Below are 27,102 nucleotides of genomic sequence, written 5' to 3'. Positions count from 1 at the left end.
TAGTCAACTATTGTTATTTTTGTCGTCAATCTCTGATGACTCTGAGACTTCCTTGTTCCAGACGTTGTTGGTAGCCAGTTTTTTGTTCTGGATGTATCACGAAGAAAACTATGTTCTGGCTTTGGTGTCGCACTATCTGCTGCTATCTGCTCTTTCCCGATATGTTTTTTTTTCTGCCTATTTGATGATCTGTAGAAATCAACATTCTGGTCTGGAGCTTGGTGGATGTTGACCCTTTTGATGGCTTTAATTTCCGTTGATGGGTCAATAAATAAAAAGGTCAATGTAAGATCAACAGGTGGTGGTCGCGGGATTAACAAATTTTGTCTAATGAATACCCAAATGAAAACAGTCAACGTATAACTGAATGGACAAAAAAAGGAAATATGTTCAAGGTGTGTTTGTCCAAGTTTCATTATTTTTTTAGATATGTTATATTTTTTTCCTCTACTTTACAATGTTTGTGAGTTTTTTTTTTTATCTAAATTTTAAGATAAAATGTTCATTTGGCTTAGATAATAGTTCCTTTTAAACAATTTCAAAATGGCGCGCAGTAGCGGCACGCCGTGAACCGCGACAAAAAATTCTTTAAGAAGAATTTTCGAGGCATATGCTTATTGTGTATGTATAAGAGTAATCAAGGGAACCAAGGTTATAGCGGTAATCCAAAGATTGTAATCCAGGGATAGACAAGACATGGAAAACAGACATACACAACAAAGAACATAAAGTAACTAAAATCATACATACAATGTAACAAAAGCAAATGAGCAACACCAATAATTCTGGGAGCATGGACCAGTGCACCGGTAGGGTAAGCATCCTCTGCTTTTATCGAAATACCCGCCGAGTTGCTCATAAAAAGTCAAGTCCGAGGTAGACGAAAGAGGAAAGGAAAACTATGACAAGTTGAATAAATCAGTTTTCATGGCGCAGTTTGATATACCGTAACGATCCACGAGTGCATGATGATGACCATATAACTTCTGTAGTGATGACGAATCTTGTACTTCAAGATAACCCTGTTTCAGAAGCCTTTTTGTTTTGATACAAAAATTTGCGTAGTTTCGGCAAGCTCTGGCATAACGTATGAGTTGAGGTATGAACATTCCATACGCAAGTGCTGAAGGAATGTTGCCACAGATGAAACGAAAGTTTACAATTCTGAATGAAAAGTCATCACGTTCGTCGTAAAGTTTGGTCAATAGTTTTCCTTTACCATCGATTTCTAAGTGTAGGTCAAGATATGAGGCTGACTTCACAGTGTCTGTAGTATCCTTTATCGCAATTTCTTTGGGGTAGATGCGATGTATCAAATCCCTAAAATTAGGACTGTTTAGAGATAATGCGTCATCTATATAGCGGAAACTGAGGTCGTATGATTTAGCTTAACGATATTCTTTCTTCCTGTCGGATCAGATAAGCTATAAAGTCTCATAAGAGTGAAGGAATAGATCAGCAAGTAGAGGAGCACAATTTATTTATAGAGCTTTTAAAATTTGAAGAGACTTCCTTTAAAACAGAGTTCACTTGTTACCTGTGTACTACTATCACTTAAACTCCTTGGCAGTTAATTATATTGCATTTATATGTACATGATCAATTTACACTTATGTGTTAAAAATGTCATGTCTGCTTTATTACCTCTGTCATTTGAACTTATATGTTGTATAGCATTTTGTTAATTTTGTGTATAATAAAGAATATAATAAATTAGATAAGAACTATAGGTCTTTTAGACAAATAATGTGACTACTTTGATATTTTATCCAAATATTTGAGCAATGTCTATCATCTGAGCCTCAGAAAAATACCAGCATCAATACGATTGCACTTGCGTAGAAGATACATGTAGTACTAAAAATATTTCAAGTCTCACAAAATATCCAAGATGACAATTTTAGCATGTCCTGCTTTGTCCATTTAAAGTTGCATCAAAATCTAAATCCCGACTTTCGTCATAGTTCGTTTCTGTTTATTCATTATGATATAATAACTTTTCCATCTGATAATATTTGAGACAAGCCTTTTCTTTTTCTTTTTTGCAGTTTTGACAACAATTTGCCATGAAAGATTGGAAAGTGCTGTTTCCGAAAGAGAGTTTCATCTAACCACAGTTTCAAAAATAACATTAAAATTAACAATTTGCATTTGCATGGTCCTTTTCCGGTGGTGTCAGAGAATATTACACCAAGCAGCACGACAAACCGGCTATGAATGTATATTAATTGCAAACAAGTATTTGAAAACTTCCTTTCAATTTTCTTTACAACACATGCAGGGGCAGATCCAGATATTTCTAAAAACGGGTTCATATTCCGATCCAGCAAATTGATAAAAAAAGGAGAATTCGTCATGGTGTATTCATCAGCATCATGAAAACTGATTTATTCAACGGGTCATGGTTTTCCTCCCCTCGTTTGTCTACCCAGGACTTGACTATTTATGAGCAGCTAGGCTCATTTTTCCATGTCTAGTCTTTGTACCTGGATTACATTCTGTTGATTACCGCTATAACCTTGGTTCCCTTGATTACTCTTTCCAACCTATAATTTGTTTTTTTCCCAAATTTACACAAGTTAACAATTGTTTTAACAAGAGGAGGTCCAAATCTCAGAAACCTCCCCTAGACCTTCCAATGACTTGAAATGATTACATTATCGTAAATAATTCTATCCGACCTAATACATATGCGACTCGCACAACAATATATGGACAATGAATCAAGTTACAATGGTAACTTCCATGAAATAATGATTTGTTTAGTTTTCTCTTTTCTTGCCTTGGTTTCGGTTTTTTATAGTAATAACAGTTTTTAGTGGAGTCCGAGTTGCTCACTTGCTTTTGTTACTTTGTATGTATGATTTAAGTTTCTTTATGTTCTTTGTTGTGCATGTCTGTTTTCCATGTCTGGTTTTTGTCCCTGGATTACATTCTTTTGATTACTTCAAAATCCTTTATTACTCTTTGACAAATCGATGACTGATCGGAAACTAATTGGAGATCGATGACCGCTCGCAATGTTTGTTGCACAGACCGGTTGAATTGATGGTTTCTAGCAGAGCTTTCGAAGTTTTCAGGATCAACATTGAATCAATACCACTGCGGGTGTAATAAGTGTCTTGGTAGGACTAGAGACCATCTTTTACAGCTGTGAACGTAGAGGTTGATAGTTTGTACATTGTTTGAATAGTTTATTATGAAGTTAAATAATCCAGTACATAGTTATATTACATTGGTATGTTCGATAATAGGGTTGAATCGAACAAACATTTTTTATTAACAACCTGTATCGATTTTAACTTAAATTTACAATGATATTAAAAAGCTAAAAACGGACAATGAGAAACTGAAAAAACTCCATTAATATTTCATTCAAGTGTAACAAATTTGATGCATTAACTCGCAGATTAACGGAACCGAGAAGTGTCTCAGATTTTTATTAACTATGATGTAAAGTACTCTTGCAGAAATAATGTTTTTGTGAAAATTTTGAAATAAAATACTTAGGATAGTTTGTTTTTATTAAATTTGTAATAAAATAAAAGAAAATACATAATTTTACATGATGTACGAATAAAAATTACAATAATTAAGTGTTGGTACGAATCGGGTAAATGGGAAAATTAGAAACATGCACGTCAAAAATCCCCCGGATCTGACAATGTGATATCATTCAAGGATGCTTTCTCTATTTTCAAAAGACCATATTTTGATCTCTGCATTATGCATCATTGGCTTTGCTCAGAAATTTTGCAATAGAATGTTAGAAAAATGAAGTTTTTGACAGAGTTATCTGCCCTTGAAATATTCATTTTCAGTGATATTTCAATGAAACTACAACTCAATGCACCAACATGACATGGAAAATATTGTCTTTTGTCTCTGATTCTGATGGTGCAAATAGTCAAATTACACCATCAAAATGATGAGTTTTTGTCATACGATGTTTCAAACACTGCCTGATTCTGGGCCATGAAAACTGATTTGTTCAACGTGTCATAGTTTCCCTTTCTTTTGTCGTCTTCTAGAAAAGCAGAGGACGCTTGCCCTACCGGTGCACCTGGTCCATGCTCCCAGTTTTCAGTGGAGTCTGAGTTGCTCATTTGCTTCTGTTGCTTTATATGTATGATTTAAGTTTATTTATGTTCTTTGTTGTGTACGTCCGTTTTTTGTCCCTGGATTGTATTCTTTTGATTACCGCTATAACCTTGGTTTTCATGATTACTCTACAAAGACTGACACTTAACTAAATATACTTCACGCATTGTTTACTTTTTGCATATGACAAATGTATACTATTTCTTTTACCCTCGATAGTAGATAAAATGTCATTCTATCGAAATCACTGAAGCAGAACATGTTCCATAATTTAAAATGCTAGGTTTAAAGAAAAAGTTTACTGGAGTAGTTGTGGTATGTTTCGTTGCAATGATTATTACATTTAAAATTTTTAAAGACCAATATAAAAATGTAAACGATCCGTATGTGCTTGCTAGAGCTTTAGAAATCAATATCACAGCGTTAAACTAGTGATATAAGTGAAAAGGAAACAAAAACATAACTCAAATAACCACAAAATTTCAACTATATATGATTGAAATATAAAGTTCCTTGGTACAGTTTAAATGACAGAATAAATATCAGTAAATGAACTCATAAAAAGTTCACTGTTAGCGCTTTCTGTGTCTTGATACTTCGGACAGTTAATGAACGTCGTTAACTTCAACAAAGTGACCATTTACAATTTTGACGCAACGTCGTATAACATAATTCATTTAAGTAATAATTTATAATTTTTGTGCAGTTGCTTATGTCAGAATGTTTCTGTTAGTGTTTTATAATTTCGTTATGTATAATTTTATTTTTTTCTGTTATTTGGCATAGTGAATTGTTACTTAGATTCTTTTCTGGCATTCTCTTATCATAATTCTCTTATCATCAACAGCAATAATTGAAAACAATGTCTTTTACAAAACACTATAAAAAGCAAAAACGAAAACGAAAACGAAACACCAACAAACCAACAACAAAATCAACAACAAAAAACAGTGAAATATAGTATTCTTGACATGATAAAATGATGCGGTTTTGCTTTCGTGGGCTTTCAAATCATATTATTTTTGGGGGGGGGGGGGAATTAGTTGAATTTTTTTCGTGTTTATGTTATAAGACTTAAAGCTTTTGTAAATGATAGATTAACAAGACAAATAAGGATTTTGGAATCTTGTGGAATTTGTGTGTTGCGTCAAAAATCAGTGTTTCAAAGAAATTTTTAAAGAATGGTTTTGAATTTCAAAAGTTTGTGATTGGTTTTCAGATGCAAGATTAGTGACCAAATCTTTTGATAATCTAAATATTTTTTCTTGATAAAGGATAAGTTGCCCACGCATGTGAGTAACACTATCTGTTAAGACATATGTAACAAGACACGTTTTTTTTTTAATCAGATTGATCAAATGCAAACATGTTGGCTACATTTGGGTTTTCAGGTTAGTCATGCAAGAACTACAAAATGGTTTATAAGCATAGTAGGGAGACGTACTCCTAAATGTTATAGCATGGCCATCTTGATTTCGACAGAGTTGAATTTATAAAGACTGACCATAGACTATGTACAAAAAGTGCTTCATTTGAGAGAGTAATCAAGGGAACCAAGGTTATAGCGGTAATCAAAAGAATGTAATCCAGGGACAAAGACCAGACATGGAAAACAGACATACACAAAAAAGAACATAAAGTAACTAAAATCATACATACAAAGTAACAAAAGTAAATGAGCAACTCGGACTCCACTAAAAACTGGGAGCATGGACCAGGTGCACCGGTAGGGTAAGCGTCCTCTGCTTTTCCAGAAACACCCACCGAGTTGCTCATAAAAAGTCAAGTCCGGGGTAGACAAACGAGGAAAGGTGAACTATGACCCGTTGAATAAATCAGTTTTCATGGTGTTGATGGATACGTCACAACGATCCGCGATTCTGTAGTGATGACTTCAATCTTGTAACAAAACAACCCTGTTCCAGAAGCCTATTGTTAGAGTTCTAGCGCGGTACAAGAAGTTTGAGAATATTTTTCATAATATCTAAATTTTGTTGATGAAGCCAAGAAAAAAAAAGTGAAAAAACAAAATAATACTAATAAAACTAATACACAACAAAGCACAAAAATGATGCTCAGAACTTTGAAGGAATGGTGAATTTTAATAGATTTAATTGTTGTCAATATGAGTGTCTTGAAAGAATGCGAAAATGCTTTTTACCAGGCTGAAATAGTACGTATAATAATTTTATATCATTGTGTATGTTTTTTTGAAGTTGTATGTCATGTACGACCTGCACTTTGTTGGGGCACGTTTTGGTATTCGCAACTTAGTTTGGCCAGAGTTTCCCCTCGTTTGCATATTCATCTCTGTCTTGTACCTTTTATGTCTACTTTGTAATTGATTATATCTACATGTTTTATCTGATAAGTGAAATCAAATATACCAGATTGGTCAGTGACTTGTTTATATCTACATTTTTACAAGTTTTCAAAACAGGAATACAAATACAATTGTTTGTCCTTTCTAAAATATCACACATTAATGACAAAATCTAATCAATGAATTTTCTTAAGTATTAGTTTTGTATCATGAACTGGAATTTTGTGTAATACTTGTCATCTTCTATAAAAGCTGTTGCTCCCTGGCATGTGCAGGTGTGCATCCGGAACTATTCAAAGCTCTAATGCAATTTGCATCCCAAAACTAATAACCGTAGTGGCCGAGTAATGATCGACGGGATCATGATGACTACCATAAAACATCTGTAGTGGTGACTTCAATCCTATAGCAACATAACCCTGTTCCATAAGCCTAATAGTAAGATGTCTAGGGCGATACAATAAAGTCTGTATAGTTACGACAAGCTCTGGCTTAACATATGAGTTGTGATATGAAAACTCCATACGCAGGTGCTGAAGGGATGTTGTCATAGATAAAGGAATGAACCACGTCACCACGTTTGTCGTTGTTTGGTAAATTGTTTTTCTTTACCATTGATCTCTAACTGTAGATCAAGATATGAGGCTGACTTCACAGTGTCTGTAGTATCCTTTATCTCAAGTTATTTGGGGGTAGATTTGATGTATCAAATCCCCAAAACTAGGTTTGTTAATACGTCATCCATATTGCGAGATTAAAGGATCTATTTTAATAATGTTCCTTCTTTTGCATCAGATCAGCTATAAAGTCTCATAAGAATGAAACAATAGGTCAGGAAGTAGAAGAGCACAAGTTATTTCTATTGGAATGCTGACCACTTGTTGAAAAACGCGTCCTCCACCCTGGACAAATATGTTGTCGATCAAAAATTCTCGTATTTTGAAAACTTCTTCTTCTGTTTATTTGGAAGATGATTTGGAACTAAAAAATGCATTTGTGTCGGGATTTTAACTGAGTATGGGGAATAAAAGTATACACTGTTGAAAAATCATAGATTTTAATGCTATTCTAGTCTGATGATAAACCTGAAATGAGGGACTCCGAAAGATTTTGGCACTCATTGACCTACCTAAAACTTTCATTCGTATCAAAATTAAAGACCTCACGGCCTTTAACTACTCTGACAGAGAATCAATGTCTTCTTGTTCTCGTTTTATCCATTTTCTTGCATAGTCCTCGGCGGCATCCAAAAGAACTTTAAAGTTATAATTCCAATTTATGGAGCGTGGTTCATGGTACTTGGGACCTTTAGAAAGGATATTACGCAGAGATTTGTTTTCGATGATGTGGTATGATTGCCAATGAGATAGTCATCCACCAAATGCCAAGCAAAGAACAATTTAACTTCAACTGGTTACCATATGGTCTTCAATGTTAGGCAAAATCCATACCATAAAAAGAAATCGTACAATTCCCTAAAATAAATGGTGTGAAACTATTCATAAAAGCTGGAAATCGACTCATCTCAAAGAAAAAAATGTAAAACGCATAAAACAATAAACATTAAAAAAAACAACAACCACTGGAAGAGTAATCAAGGGAACCAAGGTTATAGCGGTAATCAAAAGAATGTTATCCAGGGACAAAGACCAAACATGGAAAACAGACACAGAACTAGAACATGTTTTTAATTCAATTCAGTTATGACAGAATCATATTTATATTGCCGATATTTTTAGACAACCCAAAAACAACATATGGTATAAGTAAATAAGTACTTATAGAAAAAAATGCAGATACGGTGAAACCTTCAAGTAAGCACTGAAAATCCCGAAAAAAGGAATGAAATCCACGGTTAAAGAACGATGACACCAAATCAAAATGAACTAAAAAGTCAAACAACGACACTAAACACCTCATTCGCCAATATTGACATTAGGGTGAAGTAATTATTTTCTACTGTGACCTTGGTGAACATATATGATGATTATGTTACATTTTAAAAAGTATGTATCAAACAACCAGTCCTTTGAACCTATATGTAACCTTAAATTTAAACCATTTTATATAGAAACATTAAGATAATTAGGGATTATTAGTAGAACAAGAAAAGAAGCAGGAATTTGAAAATAGAAGTGTAGCAAGAGTAATCAAGGGAACAACGATTCTATGATTCAATTAAAGGTCAATGTCCGAAAACATCGTATGTCTATAGAGTCATCGGTTAAAACATAAAAACATGATTTTGTATCGGGTAATTTTTTTTCAGTATATATCACCATGTTATTACCAAAAAAAAGTATGATTTCCCTCAATCGTCGTTCTATTATAATCATTTCAGAAATCAATAGAATTATAAAGACTTTAGTAAGAGCATTCGCCTTTAAATTGAACAATTATAATCTGGTTTTGTATTATTGATAATTTTATCACTTTGATCTGTGTTAAAAAATTCCGATAACATGTTACTTTTTTACTAGCCAAAAATATAGCTATTAACAAAAACGACAAAAACAAAAACAAGCATAATCCCAAAAACCCTGAAACCGTCCGTGTGTACATGTTTAATAGTACATAGTACATTTTTTGCACGTTTCCCAGGCTTTAAGAGTTGTAGTGAAATGTATATATCTTTCTTAATTTTAATTATACATTAATAAGTGTATACAACTATATAACACTGTTACAAAATAGGTAAAACAAAACTACTGAAAACAACAAACGTGTTCGTTCGTTCCATGTTCCGTGTGCATTCAGTGTACCTTGTACCGTGTATTGTGTCCTTTCCGTGTACCGTGTTCATTGTAACATAACCTATGGTAAATGTTAGTCATAAATCATATGGATGTAGTATATTTTCAGTCATAATTACTGTAAAATAAGCAAAACAAAACTGAATTCGCCTAATTTTGAAGTTTGATAGGCACGGTTTTGCAAAGACATTTTTTACCCTTTAAACCCTTTTTTTTGTAGAACGGAAATTTATCAAAACCTTTACATTCTTTGTTCACTAATATTGTTTATTGGTCAAGACGTTTGGATCCTACTAAATGATTTGACAAGGGAAACACTTTTGAAAACTTTACATTTTTCTAGCTTGTTAGTTTGTTTTTTTTTCTTACCTTAAGAATAAAGTCGAATATGTTTCTTTCAATATGCCATTTACTTTCACTCTCAGGCCAAGAAGTTGGATTCTTAAGTGTCGCGTTAATGATGCCCAATATTATTTGCCAGAATTTTTAACCATATCAAAGTACACAATTATTTTTACACAACATTTGCCACATGTACATAGTTCGATTTTACCACCTGGTCTTATGTTCTGATCTTATATTCATTAAATAAACAACTACCAACATAAAGGGTTTGCAAAACACTAGTACGAGGAAGAAATCGCTAACTTGACAAGAACTATTAATTCATAGCACATTTTAAAGCATATTTGCATGAATTAACAGAAATACATAATTGTTTGTCCGCACTTTTCTTACGAAATATTTTTTATTGGGTGTATATACACATTAGCTATTTCTTAAAGGATCATAATTGTCACAGGTAATATGCCTTGTATATGTGAGAACATCTTTGAATAAAGAATATTTCCGTTGATCGGTGGTCTTTTACACATTCATGACCTATTTTTTTTCTATTTCGTGATTATGTGTCCAAAATAATTTTATATTACAGCAAGTATGAACAGTGCAAAAGGTCATCCCGAACAAAACGCTAGTTAATCCTTTAGGTGATTTTTATCATTATTTTTAAGAAGACAATTTAATAATTTCATCAATGCTGTTTTAAAACGTTTCTTTTAAAGAGGATTCTTCAAGTTCAATCTTTCAACTTTTCTATGAAACTTTACTTATTTTAGTAGTTTTACCTCTTAAAATATGGTAATATTACAAGCCAACCCAGTAATCCGGAAAATGATCTGTATAGTCTCCAAAGGCTTCTTTAAGAACAGAGTCGTCTTCCGCAGGGTTGTTAAAGTAAGTAACGTTTCCTCCGATCAACCATCCTGCCCACCAACCAAACGTCCCTACAGTCATGATGAAATGATCACACATTGTTATAATTGCTAAATCAATTTCCGGTGGATTATTTTCTATATATTTTACTTTGATATTACCAGGCATGTTTTTCTTTGTCCATAACATATCATCAGAAATCACTACAAAGAATACATTTGTATACATTGATTCGTACCAGTCGACAGCCTTTGAAAGATATTCTTTAGTTGCAACTTTAATTCCAGATCGTTTATCGTTCTTTCTAATATCTATTTTATCTCCCCTCCTGACATGAACTCCAACAAACTGCCATTTACTATCAATGGCATTATTATATTTTGTGGTAACTCTTTCAAAAATGAATTTAGCTTTCATTCGAATGTGCTGTTTAAAGCTGAATTCTTTCAAAATTGCATTTCGTTCGTTTTCAAAATACTTATAGGATTGTAAATACGTGACGAAGCTTATAGACTCTCTAGGTATAAAGTTTACGATTCGCCTATCAAACCTGGCACCATGGCTTTCTTTCATTGTTTTTACAGAACGACATCTTGACCAGAACAAATATCGAGGAACAATATTTGCGTGAAGGTTGAATATTTGAGTAAGACTGCAATCATCAGTTAATTCTACCTCCATATTTTTCATCAGAGCCACAGCAAACGACGATGCATATATAAACATTTGATTACCTATTCTTCCAGCAAATTTAGGACAAACAGCATACTTTGTTACGGATTTTTTTCTAAAATGCATGAAGCAATCAAATGAAGTATTTGAAAATGGTACTTTGAATATTTCAAATCTGTGTCCAAGAATGCATAGTACACTCACGAAAAATATCACGATCACACATGTTTCTGAAAAAAAAAGAGTCGTATATAAACAAATATTGTTATACTTAGAATATAACGAGAATATATATAGTAAATTTGCCAAAGAGACAACATCCCCACTAAAAATGAACAAGGTGGAATCCCGCACTCCGCAGGGCAGGCTGCACCTGCTCCCAAATCAACTTTATACACATGTACAGCAAAGAAGATGCCCTATATAAGACTACAGCATCATAACAGAAAAATGAAACAAGACATATAGATGTCAGAAATTAATGACTTGGAATAAAGGTGTTTTGGCATGATTACAACCCTTCCCCTTTCGAATCCTGCCACTGTGGGAAAATATTAAACACGTTAAAATCAATTCAAAAAGGTAGTTGTATTTTAAAAAGAGCTTCCTGTTATATTAGATGTTAAATAACAATTTTGCAATTTCGATATGCAATTCCAAATAATTCTATAACCCAAGACATTTATGTACTTCTAAAAAACATAGCGCTATGTTTAAATTCTCTTAAATTCGTATTATAAAATTCATTCGCTAGTGTTTTCGTATGCAGTTTTTTTATGATATCGATGAATGTCAATAGTACCTTTAAAATAACGATGTAGCAATTTTTAATTTATGAAATATTTTAAGAATTTTGCAAAATTATTACTATTTAATATAGTGCATAAAGTCTTTATAACAAAGCAAACAATCTAGCTTTATTACCGTAGTTTATCATCCGGACATTAGTTTACGTATATTTTTTTTATGTTATAGTTTCTATGGATTTTTCAATACTTTATATAATTAATACAAAATTGAATACCTTCCTAGCGCTGTAAGTCGATTATCAACTTTCGGCTGTCCAGAATTCTGCATCTGTTTTTTTTTTCTGAATTAGCTTGTTTAGCATCTTTTTTTTACCCATAATTCTAATTCGACAACAGTGGTCAGTAATAAGATTTGTGACTTTTGACATTTTCCTTACCTTTTCAGGAATATACATTCATCGCCTGTATATGGTATTTATAATTCACTATAGATTCGCTACGCTAGAGCAAGTACTAACTACAAGGATTTCCTTAACGCCATAAGTTTCAGCGTAACAGACTCTTGAATCTAGGATACATTAGTTCTTGGTTGAAAATTACTCAGTTTCTTCTTAAACAATGAGTAATGATTGTTATTTATAAATTATTCTTTATATTGATATGACCACTGATTTACCTATTAAGACACTATAACATGCAAATGTTTTAATCACCACCGATATATTCACGCCTTAATGGAAGAGGGGGTTTGGTGCGCTGAAAAACCTAGATTTAACTAATCATTTTGTTTAAAATGCATGTATCAAATCAGGAGTGCTGCGGTTCCAGCTACTCCGGTAATAAAATAACTATTTTGTCAGATTTATTTTGGATTTGACTTGATTATGGGTTATCGGATTACTGTTCGGTTATTTTTTTGTTACCCTTATTCAATATTAAGAGATGTCAATCATTGATTGACAAAAAAAATAAGTTAAACATATTAACTGTTTGAAATTCATCACAATTACAACTAAAACATCTTTTGGGATGAATAATGTTGCGTTTTCCAGTGATTAATAGGTCGAAATAACGGGATAAACAAATACTTAAACTGTATTCTCAATTAAACAAAATTTTAATTATATATTATATCTATATGTAACCCTATCTATATTATATTCATGTTTAAGTAAATTTCACCTTTCTTTGAAAAGTAGAAGTTCATTTTCTAGTATGTAGCAATGCTTTTTTACAGAAACAATAAAGGATCGCAATACTAATACATAAATCATCCATCCATTTAATAAATAAATGAGTTGGTAATTGAAATTAAAAATGAAATTACTTAACAAATGGGTTTGATTAATGATCAGAGAGAGAGAGAGAGAGAGAGAGAGAGAGAGAGAGAGAGAGAGAGAGAGAGAGAGATCCGGAAACCGAAATATTCACGATACTTGACGATTTATCATTCGGAACTTGCCCGAAATATTTTGCATTTACTTATACACAGTTTGTGTTAAATGCCAAGATGTCGAAAATCGTTAATTTCTCCTACTTCCGTTTATCAACAAAGGTATAGATGCAATTAATTCGGCTAACACCCTCCATTAAATAAACGTCACGAACACAATTCCCCGCATTTTAAAGGCAAATCAATTCCAATTATTTCATACTCGTATACTTCACCTATTGCATTTAAAATTTTCAATTATACAATGCTATTGTAGGACTTCAAGGCCAAACCACCCATCTGTTCTTGCAAAACTCTCCATTCAGATATGATCTTTTCGGTTACGTCATTACGGGGCATTTAAACTTTATAAACTAGAAACTCAAGAGAGCCTGAATCGCTCACCTGGTTAAACAGAAGATATATAATTATTTATTATTCTATTGTCAACAAATAAAACTGGTACATTAATCATTAAGTGTAACACAATATAATTATTTACTATCAATACATAATGTAGTCACTGCAATGTCTAACACAATATTAATAACTGCAATCTTTTGCAAAAAAATTGATTTTATAAAATACTTACACCTCCAGTGGTTCTGGGTCGTGCTGAACATTTCGGTTAGAAATGTCAAAAGTACCACCTAAGGCATGGTCTGGATCTGCGTCTGGGTCTGGTTGGTCATGTGCACTGTCTGGGTCTGGTTGGTCATGAATACTGTCTGGATCTGGCTGGTCATAACTACTGTCTGGGTCTAGGCTGCTTTCTGGTATGTCGAACCCATCAAAAAGATCTGTGTCAATGGGCTCTGGTAGGTCTCTGCATTCTTCACAAGTGAAGTTGATAAGAGTTCTGCACCTAAGGGCTTGTCTATACTGGCAATGCTAACACCGGTGTTGCAAGTACGATGCTGCCATCGGTCATATACACCACATGCAATTCCATGCTGACGCTTACTAAGCACCTGGTCACAAGAGATACAAACATCTGACATAATGGATATGAAAGAGAATGAATGCAAATCTTGAACACTCGCCTTATATATGCCTCTGAATCGTTAGGCTTTGACATGGCTCAGGAAAACACAAGCTTTAGAGAATTCTTTTTATTTTGATTAACTGAACTCAGCTTCCAAGCTAAGGACTTGACTTTAAATTATAGCATATATGAATCATTTCTTTAATTACCTATAATTATTGTGATAACAAATTCAATACCTCCTTTAATTTAATTACCAATAATTGACACATTATAAATAAAAAGTTCTAATGAATATCCGATTCAATTAATTAACGGCTAATTAAATTATATTTACAATTGTGGCATAAAACCAGTTATATTGTTGTTATAACATCTTGATTGAAGCTAGCTATTTTACTGTTAAACAAAATCCTAATTGTAATTTCGAATTGTCAAGCCAATTAAAATAATAACCATTTATAATTAAACTAATTAATCAATTTGCTATTAAGATGTCAAAATAAAAAAGAAAGTGGATGATAATTAAAAGCATTATAATTGAAGTATATATTTTTTAACTGATATGATATTTTATAAATGATTTTATAAATAATGTGATATTTTGTTAATGAAACAGTAAAACATAATCGGGGTGAAACGACCCGTCGCGAACAGGTAACCCATGCGAAACGACTCGCTATCATTCTGACTACAAAATCGCACAATTCGTCAATAGAAATTTAGGGCCTACTTCGATTCGTCCAAATCGGTTTACTCGGGGTTATTATTTTTTTTTTTTGGTTTCATTACACATGCGTCAAGAGCGTAGCAATCAAATAAAAAAAAAAACTCTACCGAGTTACTCGAGGTCTGTTAATTACTATAACAATATGGACATATTCACTATAATAAACCATATTTTCAGTGATGATGAAGAAATGATGGCGATTCAAAATATAATAGATGCAAATCAAATGTTAATTCAATTATTGACAACTTTGTTGCCCAGGGACCATGTCCCACGCATTCAAAACTTTGCCGAGGAGATTGTTCCTAGGTTTTCGAGTAAGGATTTAAGAAGTCATTGCCATATTGATCGGAGTACGTTTGAGATAGTCCTCCAAGATGTCGCACCCCTACTTCAATCAAAGAAAGTGGATGGGAGAGACCAATACGATTGATTGTTGTTGTTTATTGCCGTTTCGGCGACCAGGGCCATATCACGGCAAGAACATTTAATGCAAGGAAAATATTAAAATTAAGATCAAAGTCTCTTCATAAAATAATGAAAGACTGACATCAATTGCTAATAAAACAATACCTAAAACCTCGACAAATCCAAAAAGGCCTAGTAAACCATGGTTTACTGATGAGTGCGACAAAGCGATCGAAGAACGCAACAAGGCCCATCGCCGGTTTGACAAAAATCCTACACCAGCAAATCTGTCAAACTTCCGAATATTTCGACTATTTCGAGCAAAAGCTCGACGTACATGTAAACAAGCCAGACGAACCTCTTGTTTCTAGTATTAAATCTCACACTCCCCTCAATAAAGTATGGAATTTTATTAGAAAAGTAAAAGGAAAAAAATCGAATTCTTCAGTGAAACACCTAAAAGTTGGTAATACCACTCTAACCACCGAAAAAGATATCGCCAATAAGCTAGCTGAAACATTCGCTAAACATTCATCCTCAACTAACTACAAACCGGATTTTCAAAAAATTAAATCATCTGCAGAAAAGACAAAATTAAACTTCAAGTCAAATAATGCTGAATCCTACAACTCTCAATTTTCTATAGAGGAACTAAAATCGTCACTGTCTAAAGCCCACGATACAGCTAGTGGGCTAGATAATATTCACTATCAACTTTTGAAACATCTTCCTGATCCATCTCTACATACACTTCTTACGTTAATGAACGAGATATGGACTTCTGGTAACGTTCCGTCCATCTGGAAAACGGCTTCAGTAGTCCCTATTCCAAAACCAGGAAAAGATCATACGGATCCTTCAAATTATCGCCCGATCGCATTGACAAGCTGCGTCTGCAAGACAATGGAACGAATGGTCAATGATCGCCTTGTGTGGTTCCTTGAGAAGCACAACTTACTCACGGTAATGACAACGTAAATCTGTCCCAGTCGGCCCGTTGGCAGTATAAAGGTTAAAAACAAACAACAAAACAAGCCATTTAAAACTTTAACTTATGGTTTTAGAATAAAATATTCCATTTGTATTGCATTAATGGCATGATTTCGGGTCCAAATTTAGTTGGTGTGCGTTTTGTCACCGGTGACACGATACACACTTTGCCCAATAATATTGCAATAAAAAAAACACTGCATATTGTTTTTTGGTTTTTTACGATTGATAATGATTTTATCCTTTGTTCAAATGTGTTTTCTATGAATTCATGAATATACCTAAAATATCGAGATCGACATGAGATTGTGCGCATGCGCATTTTGTTAGCGATTTGTAGTTGGTCATGAATCAACGTGGATTTTCTTGAATTTATTATAATCCTCGTCTCATTATCTTATATTAAATTATATGACTGAAAGTTTTGTCCACGGAACCTCTATTTTTAGTGGATGTTTATAAATGGTTTATTTGAACTATTTTCTCAATACTCATTGAATGTCAGTTATTTTGAAATATCAATAATTTTAAAGTGGTCTTATTTGTTTACTCATTGCCTGACTTCCTCAAAATTTTTGTCATTTTTTTTAATACTTATAGTTGTCGTCGGTGGTTAGATGGGTAGTGTAGGTCTTCATAATAATAGTTTGAATAGTACTATTTTACTTGTCATTTTTCTGGCTTACTTCCTCAATAGTTTGTCCTTTTTACATACGCATTACTTATACAAAATGATCCTCGGTGGCCTTAATATTTGATAATAGTTAGATGATTTAATTATTTTCTTGTCGGCTTACTTCCTCAAAAGTTTATCTTTTTTTACGTATTTATTACCTTTCCTCGGTGGTTTTACGGGTGACGTGAGTCTTAAACTTTTATAATAGTTTGAAAAGTTGTATATTTAATCGTTTTTACTTGATATTTCTGTAATTTATTTAATGATTTTGACTCCAATTGTCTCCAATTTAAATGACCCGGTTGCTCGATAATATTAAATTGTCCTCGGTGGTTTTTCTTCTGTAAATTGGTAGTTAATTTTTTTACTAGCTCTATATTTTTGAGTGTGATTTTAAACAGTTTGTTAATACTAAATGATGGTGGAATTGATCAATGTTCCAAATATCTTACGATTTTATTGAATATGTTATATAAACTTATTCTATACATGTACCACAATGAAATATATGTACTTGACAATCGTTCGCATATGACTTGTTTTGTATATAAATATGAATAAAATTGTATTTGTCTTTTTTCTTTTTTTGTGAAACGATGGAGATGGACCTATTGAAACCAAAGAGTTGTAAAAAATAGACCCACTAAACAAACACAATGGAGGTAAATACCAAAACAAGCCAAAAAGGAGAATATTCTAATGGATATTATGATGGAAATACACCAAATGAAAACAAGAGACGCAATTATGGAGTAAGACACGCTAAACACTTATTACAATGGAGATAGACCTAATGAAAACAAAGAGACACATAAAAATAGAATCTGACCCACTACACAAACACTTAAAAACAATGGAGAAAAATACAAATGAACAGTTGGACCCTCTTAAAAAGGGGTAACACTTAGAACAATGAATATAATACTAAATAAGCAAGCCAGTTGTACAAATAATGGATATTCTAATGGAAATAGACCAAATGAGAACAAAGAGACGCACTAGCACTTAAACAGTGATACAGGCGTAAAAAATGGCGATAAAAATAAAGAAGATAGACCAAATAATAAACAAAGAGACACACTTATAAAAAACAAGCTACACAAACACTTAAAACAATTTGAGGTATGGCAATAGAGTATAGGTTAATGAGATAATTAAATTATGAATGTACACGATAAAAATAGAACAACAGAAAATCAATCTAAACATCACGTGATGAACAGGGTATAAAAATGAACACATAATGAAAACACTAAAAAAATGGACGTCAACACGTACGAAACGATAATGTCTACTTTTTTAACGATGATATAATAAACCGGGAACAAGTGATAGTGTTTTTTCTGCCGCGCAAAAATAGGCAGTGAACATTACCCCTAACACGCGGATAGGATACTGAACTTGTACCAAACCAAAATCCAAGATAAGGAGTTCGATTCTTTTAAACAAAGAGGACTCGTCGAAGCGCAACGCAAAAAAGTGACCAATCAAAACACTAGAAAGCGACTATGAAAAGAAAAACAATTGAAGTCACGGTGCATATTTATACTACAAGTCAAATGGACCGCAGTCTAAAATCCTGTGTAAGCTCGTTACACAGAAAGTATGATTTTCATTTTGATATCGTGAAAATGACTGGAGTCGTCGTTCTGCTGTCACTCACAAAATGTACCAGGACGAAGGAACCGCAATCACGAGAAAAGATTACGCCAAAGGATACATATTATTCGCCTTTGATTTGACACCTGACATGTCGTAAGTGGGAGCATTTCAGCTGATAAAACAAGGCAACCTGAGACTAGATTCATTTTTCGGAAGCCCTTCACTCCACCAGCAACGTCGTATTGTATGCCGAATTTGACAACGTCATCGAAATAGATAGAAACAGACAAGTGTTGTTTGACTACAGTGCATAATGAACACGACAGACAGTGACGCCAGACTGAAAGAGCATCCGGTCACCAGACACGTATTTAAAGGGGTGTATGCGCGGAACAGATTGTCAAGAGACTTTCTTTGCTTTAGTTGGAAACACGGATACGGATAATCTCCCTGCACACACTGGGTAGCCGTATACGTAGACGCCAATTCGAGAGGAGAATACTACAACCCAACGGGAGGACCACCCTTTTAACATGCCTACCTGAATTTTATTAACACACATTGCAGTAGTTGGACGTACAACACAGTACTAATACAAGAAGAAGATTCAATCGTGTGTGGACAACATTGCATATTTTTCCTAATACACAGATATGCAGGACGACCAATAACGCATGTGACCAGGACCCTGGATGACCCCGAAGAAGCTACAGATATAGTTGTCGATTTTGTCAATAAGTATCGACAATGTATCATGGCGATGTTATTCATGAAGCCCGAGACGAAAATATAACATTTATTCATAACATTACAATAATCCGTCTGGATCACGTTCAAAACAACACGCGGCATCTTCTACTTTTTGATGCGTCATATAACACCGGAGTGCCTACTTTGATCGAATGTCAAACTGATTCCATGCTCACTTGGTTATCGTTGGGTGATATCCAGTAACGTCTGATATCAATATACTAACTGTCGTCTCCGGTCGTGACGTAGACGTTTGCCCCTAAATGTTCGCTCATGTAACTAAATCAATTGTTCTTTATACGTTCCACTACACTGAAAATTTTATCCACGTTATTTTACAACACCTTCCACCGACCGAGTGGAAAGTTCAATGTCACCGGATCTTGGATCAGTTGAACGATTCCACGGTCCACTTCGAGGTGTAAGCCTCCGCCTTTTTAGTTCCTTTAAGGTCTGTTAATATACATCAAAAGCCTTTGGTCCTCTTCTGGGCAGGAGTTCCAGGAAGGATCTCACCCTTGCCGCTCTGGTCGGTTGATCCACGATACATTCGCCCATTTCTTCGGATAAGATACCACTTTCTACGAGATACGGTATGACATTTTTGGTAGGTGTTGCTTTCACCAGTTTCATATAGTTTTCAGTCAGGATGAGTCTGTTCTAGGAATTCATTCTACAACAGAAAACAAAAAAAAAAAACGTCATAACTGAACCTTACCCACGAGGGCCCCTGGTTACAAGTAAACGGACATACTCCGAGGTTTGGGTTCAAAACAAACACTACAATGAAACCAATTCCCGGAGAAAACCAGGTGCCAAGTAAGCAAAGCTAACTTCGAGGTTAAGGTTCTTACATTTTCTCTTCTGAAAGTCCGCACATGTCCGGAGTGTTTATCCCCCCCCGGCCACACGCGATTGGGTCTCACACGTTTGAATTTCATTGGTCACAATTAAAAAAATTAAATTTTAATTGTTACCATTGACACATTTAAATCTATAGGACAACGCTAACGAAGGGGTGCTTTTTTGTAATTAACGATTCGAATCCATAGGACTACGCTAATGAACAGGCAGGTCCATTTGAAGTCGTCCGTATCGGACTTATACACTACAGAGTGGGGGTGGTAAAGGTTAGGGGTCAGAAGGGTCAAAAGGGTAAAAAAATACAAACTGAGCATTGTCCAGACGGATCAATGGTCAGAATGGTCAATGGTCATTGTCTAGAATTGTCAGTGGTCACTTCCGGTCACACCCAAGGGTCACTTCCGGTCCTCGGCCACTGGCTGTGACGTCATGATAAGCGAACCCAACATGTATACTACTGTAGAATTAGTAGTAGGAACACTTCTGACAGGTTCGATGAGTTCCTCCTCGGGGGAAAACACCGTACGTAAGATCTTTTACCGCGGAAAAGTAATAATTTAGTGTGCTCATTCTTAAAACTTCGTCCGTCATTTTGAGTATACTGTATCTATACACATCTTAAAAGTCATATGCACCTTAGAAATAATGCGAATGCATGTATTCTCATGATAAATTGTAAGCTTTTTAAAATTGTTATTCACGTGCTTCGTATAATATATGACTTATTGTAATGTTCTAATATTCACTAATTGTTTCCTGCCACATGTATTTAGGTACTGTGTGAGCCCCTCTATTTTAATTGAAAATATAAAAACGCCTGTCTGTGTTGTGCGTTCCCTTGAAAGTCTGGTCCATATTAATAGAGAACAGATTGACTTTTGTAGTATAATCAAGTTAATATGCTGTTTGAAGGTTTGTTGTCTCCTAATTATGTGATGTTTGAGCTAACTTAGAAGGATTTGATTTAAGTATTTTCACAATCACTACTATAATTTAAGTTTCTTATTGACTCTGATTCCAACACAATAACATTTTTTAAAGTTCTTCGGAAGTAACGCTAAGTTTGTGGTACTCTGGTCGGTCCCTTGGTTATGGTATCAGTTAATTCCTAACAACGTGCATATAGGTGGGTATAATACATTTTCCTTTACTTAAACTATACATTGGATAGTATAAATATACTTATTTTCAGTACGTAAACATGTCCTTTACATATTTACATGTAGGTAGTAATTTCAGTAATGACACAGAGAGCTTAACAGGTAAACCCTACTCAAAGTCAAGACACTTAAACGTATGTAAGAAAATATTTGATACAAAAAATCTTAATGAAACGGACATCATGCGTTTGTGCTTATATTAGTTTTTTAAAAGCACCCCATTAGCACTAATAGATGCTCAATTTCATCAAGTACATATAAATACATTCCGACACTATGAGTTTGTAAACACGGAACCACCGTTCTTTGAGGAATAGGGACTTTTAAATGCATTACAAATAAGCATTTTTAACTATCAAATTTTCGTTAAATCAATTAAGAATTAATAAAAATCAAGATAAAATGCACGTTTGTTGTAAATCGGCCCACTTGCCGGTAATGACAACGTAAATCTGTCCCAATCGGCCCGTTGGCAGTATAAAGGTTAAAAACAAACAACAAAACAAGCCATTTAAAACTTTAACTTATGGTTTTAGAATAAAATATTCCATTTGTATTGCATTAATGGCATGATTTCGGGTCCAAATTTAGTTGGTGTGCGTTTTGTCACCGGTGACACGATACACACTTTGCCCAATAATATTGTAATAAAAAAAACACTGCATATTGTTTTTTGGTTTTTTACGATTGATAATGATTTTATCCTTTGTTCAAATGTGTTTTCTATGAATTCATGAATATACCTAAAATATCGAGATCGACATGAGATTGTGCGCATGCGCATTTGGTTAGCGATGTGTAGTTGGTCATGAATCAACGTGGATTTTCTTGAATTTATTATAATCCTCGTCTCATTATCTTATATTAAATTATATGACTGAGCCAATGCATAATGCAATTTTTTTTTTACTTTATATAAATGCTCTTTTTATTCAGTTTTGAGAACAATTATTTGGGTTTATATATCTACTGTACTGTAGTCAGATAATTGGCGACGCTATGATTTCTTCGTCATTTATCAGTCTAAAGCCGAACATTCAGAACATTACTTGCATTTTTGTTATGACTCATTTCTAAAGTTATACTTTTTTTCATAGTGACAAGATTGACCTCTGTGGACATGCATAGATCTAGCCGATGTCCGGATCTACGTAAATGTCTAGACACACCACCAATAGTATTCATTTCTTTTTAATTTTAGCTTTAAAATAAGTCTTTATATTTCTTTTTATTTCCTACATTGTCTACACACCACTACAACTGTGTTACGCCAGTGGCGTAGCCAGAAGTGGGTGGTGGGGGTTGGTACACCCATTTTATTTAATGGAATTAAACAAAAAATAAATAATTTCTAAAGAAGAATAAAAGTGTTCTTATCTTTTTGAAAAATGACAAAAATAAAGTGAAAATATTGACAAGAAAATGGAGATGAAAAAGGGAACATGTTGATGAATAAAGTTAATTACTGAGAAAATTTGTCATGTCTATCAAATAATGTTTAATTATTCTTAAAGCCTATACAAAGGAGTTATAAAGAAATCCTTGCCTATAATAATAGCTGCTTTGAAAGTATTTATCATATTCTTAAAGCTTATATTTTTACATTGCTACATTTTAATGAATAGATTTTTGAAATTAATTTAGAGGTAAATCCAAAATATTGACAGGAAGAACTAAGTCTTCATTAATCGATATAATTAGGCTTACAATTAAAATATATTTGTTTTATGAAAATGTAATGTAGTTAAAATAGAAAATTGGAGGTATACAGTTCTACATAGAATCTTAATCAGTCTCACAATAGTGGTTTTATGAGCTGAAATCTTGTCAGGTCGAACTACATAAATGTTCTTTGTAATCTTCCTTAATTGGATGGATTATCTATAATTGGCTTGTACAATTTTCACACAATATTAATCTAGTTTACAATTAATCATGCATGTAAATAGGTTTTTGACCAATTTGATGGACTTTTTGATACGGACGATAGAAATACCCACGAATATCCCAGAACACCAAAGAAAACCTCAAAATATACTCCAAATTGATTGAAATGTGTTTTATTTGATGGAAGATATTGTTTTTATTCATTTTTTTCTGATTACTTTTTCGACTAAAACCCGGAATTTATCAATGTGACCAGTTACGCAATGCTAATCAAGAATGATAATCGATTTGTTTTCTTTGATGTATGTTGACTTAGATCACGGTTCTGTATCAGTAAATCGAATTATTCAGGAAAATGTTTAACCTGAATAATCCAGTCCCTCTCCGTATCCGTTTTACTTCACTCTCGAGGAATGGAGTTATTGTAGGGAAGGTAATATAACGACTGGATTATTCGGGTTAGAATGTTCTGAAATTTCAATAAATAAAAGTAAAGCGCTGGCCACTCGCTGCATTATCATTTGATGTCATGTTCAGGTCTACAATGTTCGGTCAAGCGAATTCGGACAATAATTACGGCGGTAATTCCGGTGATTGATTTTATTGTTATTTATGATTATTTTCTATTGATAACTTTTATGTGTTTATACAAAGATTTTTGGTTAGTTTTTGTAAACATTGATGATTTACTCACAGTTAAGAGGTTCACAATGTAGAATAATCACAATACTGAAAATCAAACATAGATCAAATATTCGGTAAAGTTTCCTCAAATATTAAAACAAAATGAAAATGTATAAATAAGATACACTAAATTCATATCATTCGCAAATCAATTAGTTGATACTTTGTTTTCCTGAATAAAATTATTATCAAAGCAAGTATAAACCGACATATCCTTGAAATATGTATTTTCATTGCTTGACTGATTAATATTGTAAAGGGTGTTCCTCGTAAACAATTGAACGCTAATGGGTACCATTGGAATTTTGTCACTCCGTGTTTCAGGTGGGGTTTGTTTTCCTTATTTGGTATATTTAAAAAAAAAAAAAACAAATACAATATTTCCTTAAGAATCACGTCAATGTCCATCTACAACAACATGCTTCCATATCCTATCAGTAAACAATCAGCATAGAACTTGAACCTATTGAAAAAAGAACCGTTGTCAATCTTCAATTAATAACGTACATAACAACAGAAAAAAAAAACAATAGAAAGAGAACAATTGGATTTAGAGACAGTCGAGGAAGATGACACTCTGAATGAAACACGTACATGTACATGTATAGATGTCAGTCCAAAATGACAACATGCTTTTCAGCAAAAAATGGACAAGCTTTACAGACAGTGAACTTAACCTATCTATGAAAAAGAGGAAACTCGATTTCAACGCAAAACAAATCCAGCAGACAAACATACCTTTGGTAGGGACGTTAAGACATACATATATATATATATATATATATATATATATATATATATATATATATATATATAACGTCTCAGAATGTGACGACTCTATTTGCTACACAGCTCCATCGGATCAAATTGATACAGAGAAGATATATAAACGTATAGAAAGGTCTGAAAAATTCCCAACGATGTTAGAACTGTCAAATTGCCGATGCAAAGTTTTAGTCGTTCCCTCCGCGGGACTCGAACTCGTACATCTATGGCAACACCGCCTGCGCCAAGTCCAGCGCCCTAGACCACTCGACCAGCTAGGCTATATAGCCTAGCTGGTGCAGGCGGTGTTGCCATAGATGTACGAGTTCGAGTTCCGCGGAGGGAACGACTAAAATGTGCATTGCAAATTTGACAGTTCTAACATCGTTGGGAATTTTTCAGACCCTTCTATATATATATATATATATATATATATATATATATATATATATATATGTATGTCTTAACGTCCCTACCAAAGGTATGTTTGTCTGCTGGATTTGTTTTGCGTTGAAATCGAGTTTCCTCTTTTTCATAGATAGGTTAAGTTCACTGTCTGTAAAGCTTGTCCATTTTTTGCTGAAAAGCATGTTGTCATTTTGGACTGACATCTATACATGTACATGTACGTGTTTCATTCAGAGTGTCATCTTCCTCGACTGTCTCTAAATCCAATTGTTCTCTTTCTATTGTTTTTTTTCTGTTGTTATGTACGTTATTAATTGAAGATTAACAACGGTTCTTTTTTCAATAGGTTCAAGTTCTATGCTGATTGTTTACTGATAGGATATGGAAGCATGTTGTTGTAGATGGACATTGACGTGATTCTTAAGGAAATATTGTATTTGTTTTTTTTTTTTTAAATATACCAAATAAGGAAAACAAACCCCACCTGAAACACGGAGTGACAAAATTCCAATGGTACCCATTAGCGTTCAATTGTTTACGAGGAACACCCTTTACAATATTAATCAGTCAAGCAATGAAAATACATATTTCAAGGATATGTCGGTTTATACTTGCTTTGATAATAATTTTATTCAGGAAAACAAAGTATCAACTAATTGATTTGCGAATGATATGAATTTAGTGTATCTTATTTATATATTTTCATTTTTTTTTAATATTTGAGGAAACTTTACCGAATATTTGATCTATGTTTGATTTTCAGTATTGTGATTATTCTACATTGTGAACCTCTTAACTGTGAGTAAATCATCAATGTTTACAAAAACTAACCAAAAATCTTTGTATAAACACATAAAAGTTATCAATAGAAAATAATCATAAATAACAATAAAATCAATCACCGGAATTACCGCCGTAATTATTGTCCGAATTCGCTTGACCGAACATTGTAGACCTGAACATGACATCAAATGATAATGCAGCGAGTGGCCAGCGCTTTACTTTTATTTATTGAAATTTCAGAACATTCTAACCCGAATAATCCAGTCGTTATATTACCTTCCCTACAATAACTCCATTCCTCGAGAGTGAAGTGAAACGGATACGGAGAGGGACTGGATTATTCAGGTTAAACATTTTCCTGAATAATTCGATTTACTGATACAGAACCGTGATCTAAGTCAACATACATCAAAGAAAACAAATCGATTATCATTCTTGATTAGCATTGCGTAACTGGTCACATTGATAAATTCCGGGTTTTAGTCGAAAAAGTAATCAGAAAAAAATGAATAAAAACAATATCTTCCATCAAATAAAACACATTTCAATCAATTTGGAGTATATTTTGAGGTTTTCTTTGGTGTTCTGGGATATTCGTGGGTATTTCTATCGTCCGTATCAAAAAGTCCATCAAATTGGTCAAAAACCTATTTACATGCATGATTAATTGTAAACTAGATTAATATTGTGTGAAAATTGTACAAGCCAATTATAGATAATCCATCCAATTAAGGAAGATTACAAAGAACATTTATGTAGTTCGACCTGACAAGATTTCAGCTCATAAAACCACTATTGTGAGACTGATTAAGATTCTATGTAGAACTGTATACCTCCAATTTTCTATTTTAACTACATTACATTTTCATAAAACAAATATATTTTAATTGTAAGCCTAATTATATCGATTAATGAAGACTTAGTTCTTCCTGTCAATATTTTGGATTTACCTCTAAATTAATTTCAAAAATCTATTCATTAAAATGTAGCAATGTAAAAATATAAGCTTTAAGAATATGATAAATACTTTCAAAGCAGCTATTATTATAGGCAAGGATTTCTTTATAACTCCTTTGTATAGGCTTTAAGAATAATTAAACATTATTTGATAGACATGACAAATTTTCTCAGTAATTAACTTTATTCATCAACATGTTCCCTTTTT

General features: G+C 33.3%; 1 protein-coding gene across 4 annotated transcripts; it reads right to left on the bottom strand.

The window, feature by feature from the left end:
• Window positions 1–6,130: 6,130 nt before the first annotated feature.
• On the bottom strand, window positions 6,131–13,104 carry LOC148596427 (galactoside 2-alpha-L-fucosyltransferase Sec1-like). 4 transcript variants are annotated; one of them, XR_015919257.1, is made up of 3 exons: window positions 12,996–13,104; window positions 9,547–11,294; window positions 6,131–7,899 (listed from the first exon to the last, which is right to left on the bottom strand). XR_015919257.1 is itself a non-coding variant. In XM_088564553.1 (3 exons), exons 1-2 carry the CDS (start codon window positions 13,018–13,020, stop codon window positions 10,324–10,326), a joined length of 996 nt encoding a protein of 331 aa, XP_088420679.1. In that variant the 5' UTR covers window positions 13,021–13,104; the 3' UTR covers window positions 6,133–7,899; window positions 10,305–10,323. The 4 variants fall into 4 exon arrangements, 3 of the variants coding, with proteins under 3 accessions (XP_088420679.1, XP_088420680.1, XP_088420678.1); XM_088564553.1 differs by having other exon boundaries at window positions 6,133–7,899; window positions 10,305–11,294; XM_088564554.1 differs by lacking the exon at window positions 6,131–7,899 and adding an exon at window positions 7,932–9,238 and having other exon boundaries at window positions 10,305–11,294.
• Window positions 13,105–27,102: the final 13,998 nt, after the last annotated feature.

This window comes from Perna viridis, unplaced genomic scaffold, assembly GCF_037379345.1.
Source record: "Perna viridis isolate PV_CMFRI_1.1 ecotype Kerala unplaced genomic scaffold, ASM3737934v1 SUPER_16.18, whole genome shotgun sequence".
Lineage (NCBI taxonomy): Eukaryota > Metazoa > Mollusca > Bivalvia > Mytilida > Mytilidae > Perna > Perna viridis.
The sequence above is the reverse complement of the archived record's forward strand: the minus strand, read 5'-3'. Positions and strand labels throughout refer to the sequence as shown.

Bases quoted from the DNA above. Each gene is read 5' to 3' on its own strand.
- LOC148596427 (XM_088564553.1), bottom strand. From the start codon at position 13,020: ATGAACTTCTACTTTTCAAAGAAAG. The intron at 11,295-12,995 runs GTGAAATTTACT...TTTTTTTTTCAG, and splicing joins CTTCTACTTTTCAAAGAAAG to AAACATGTGTGATCGTGATA.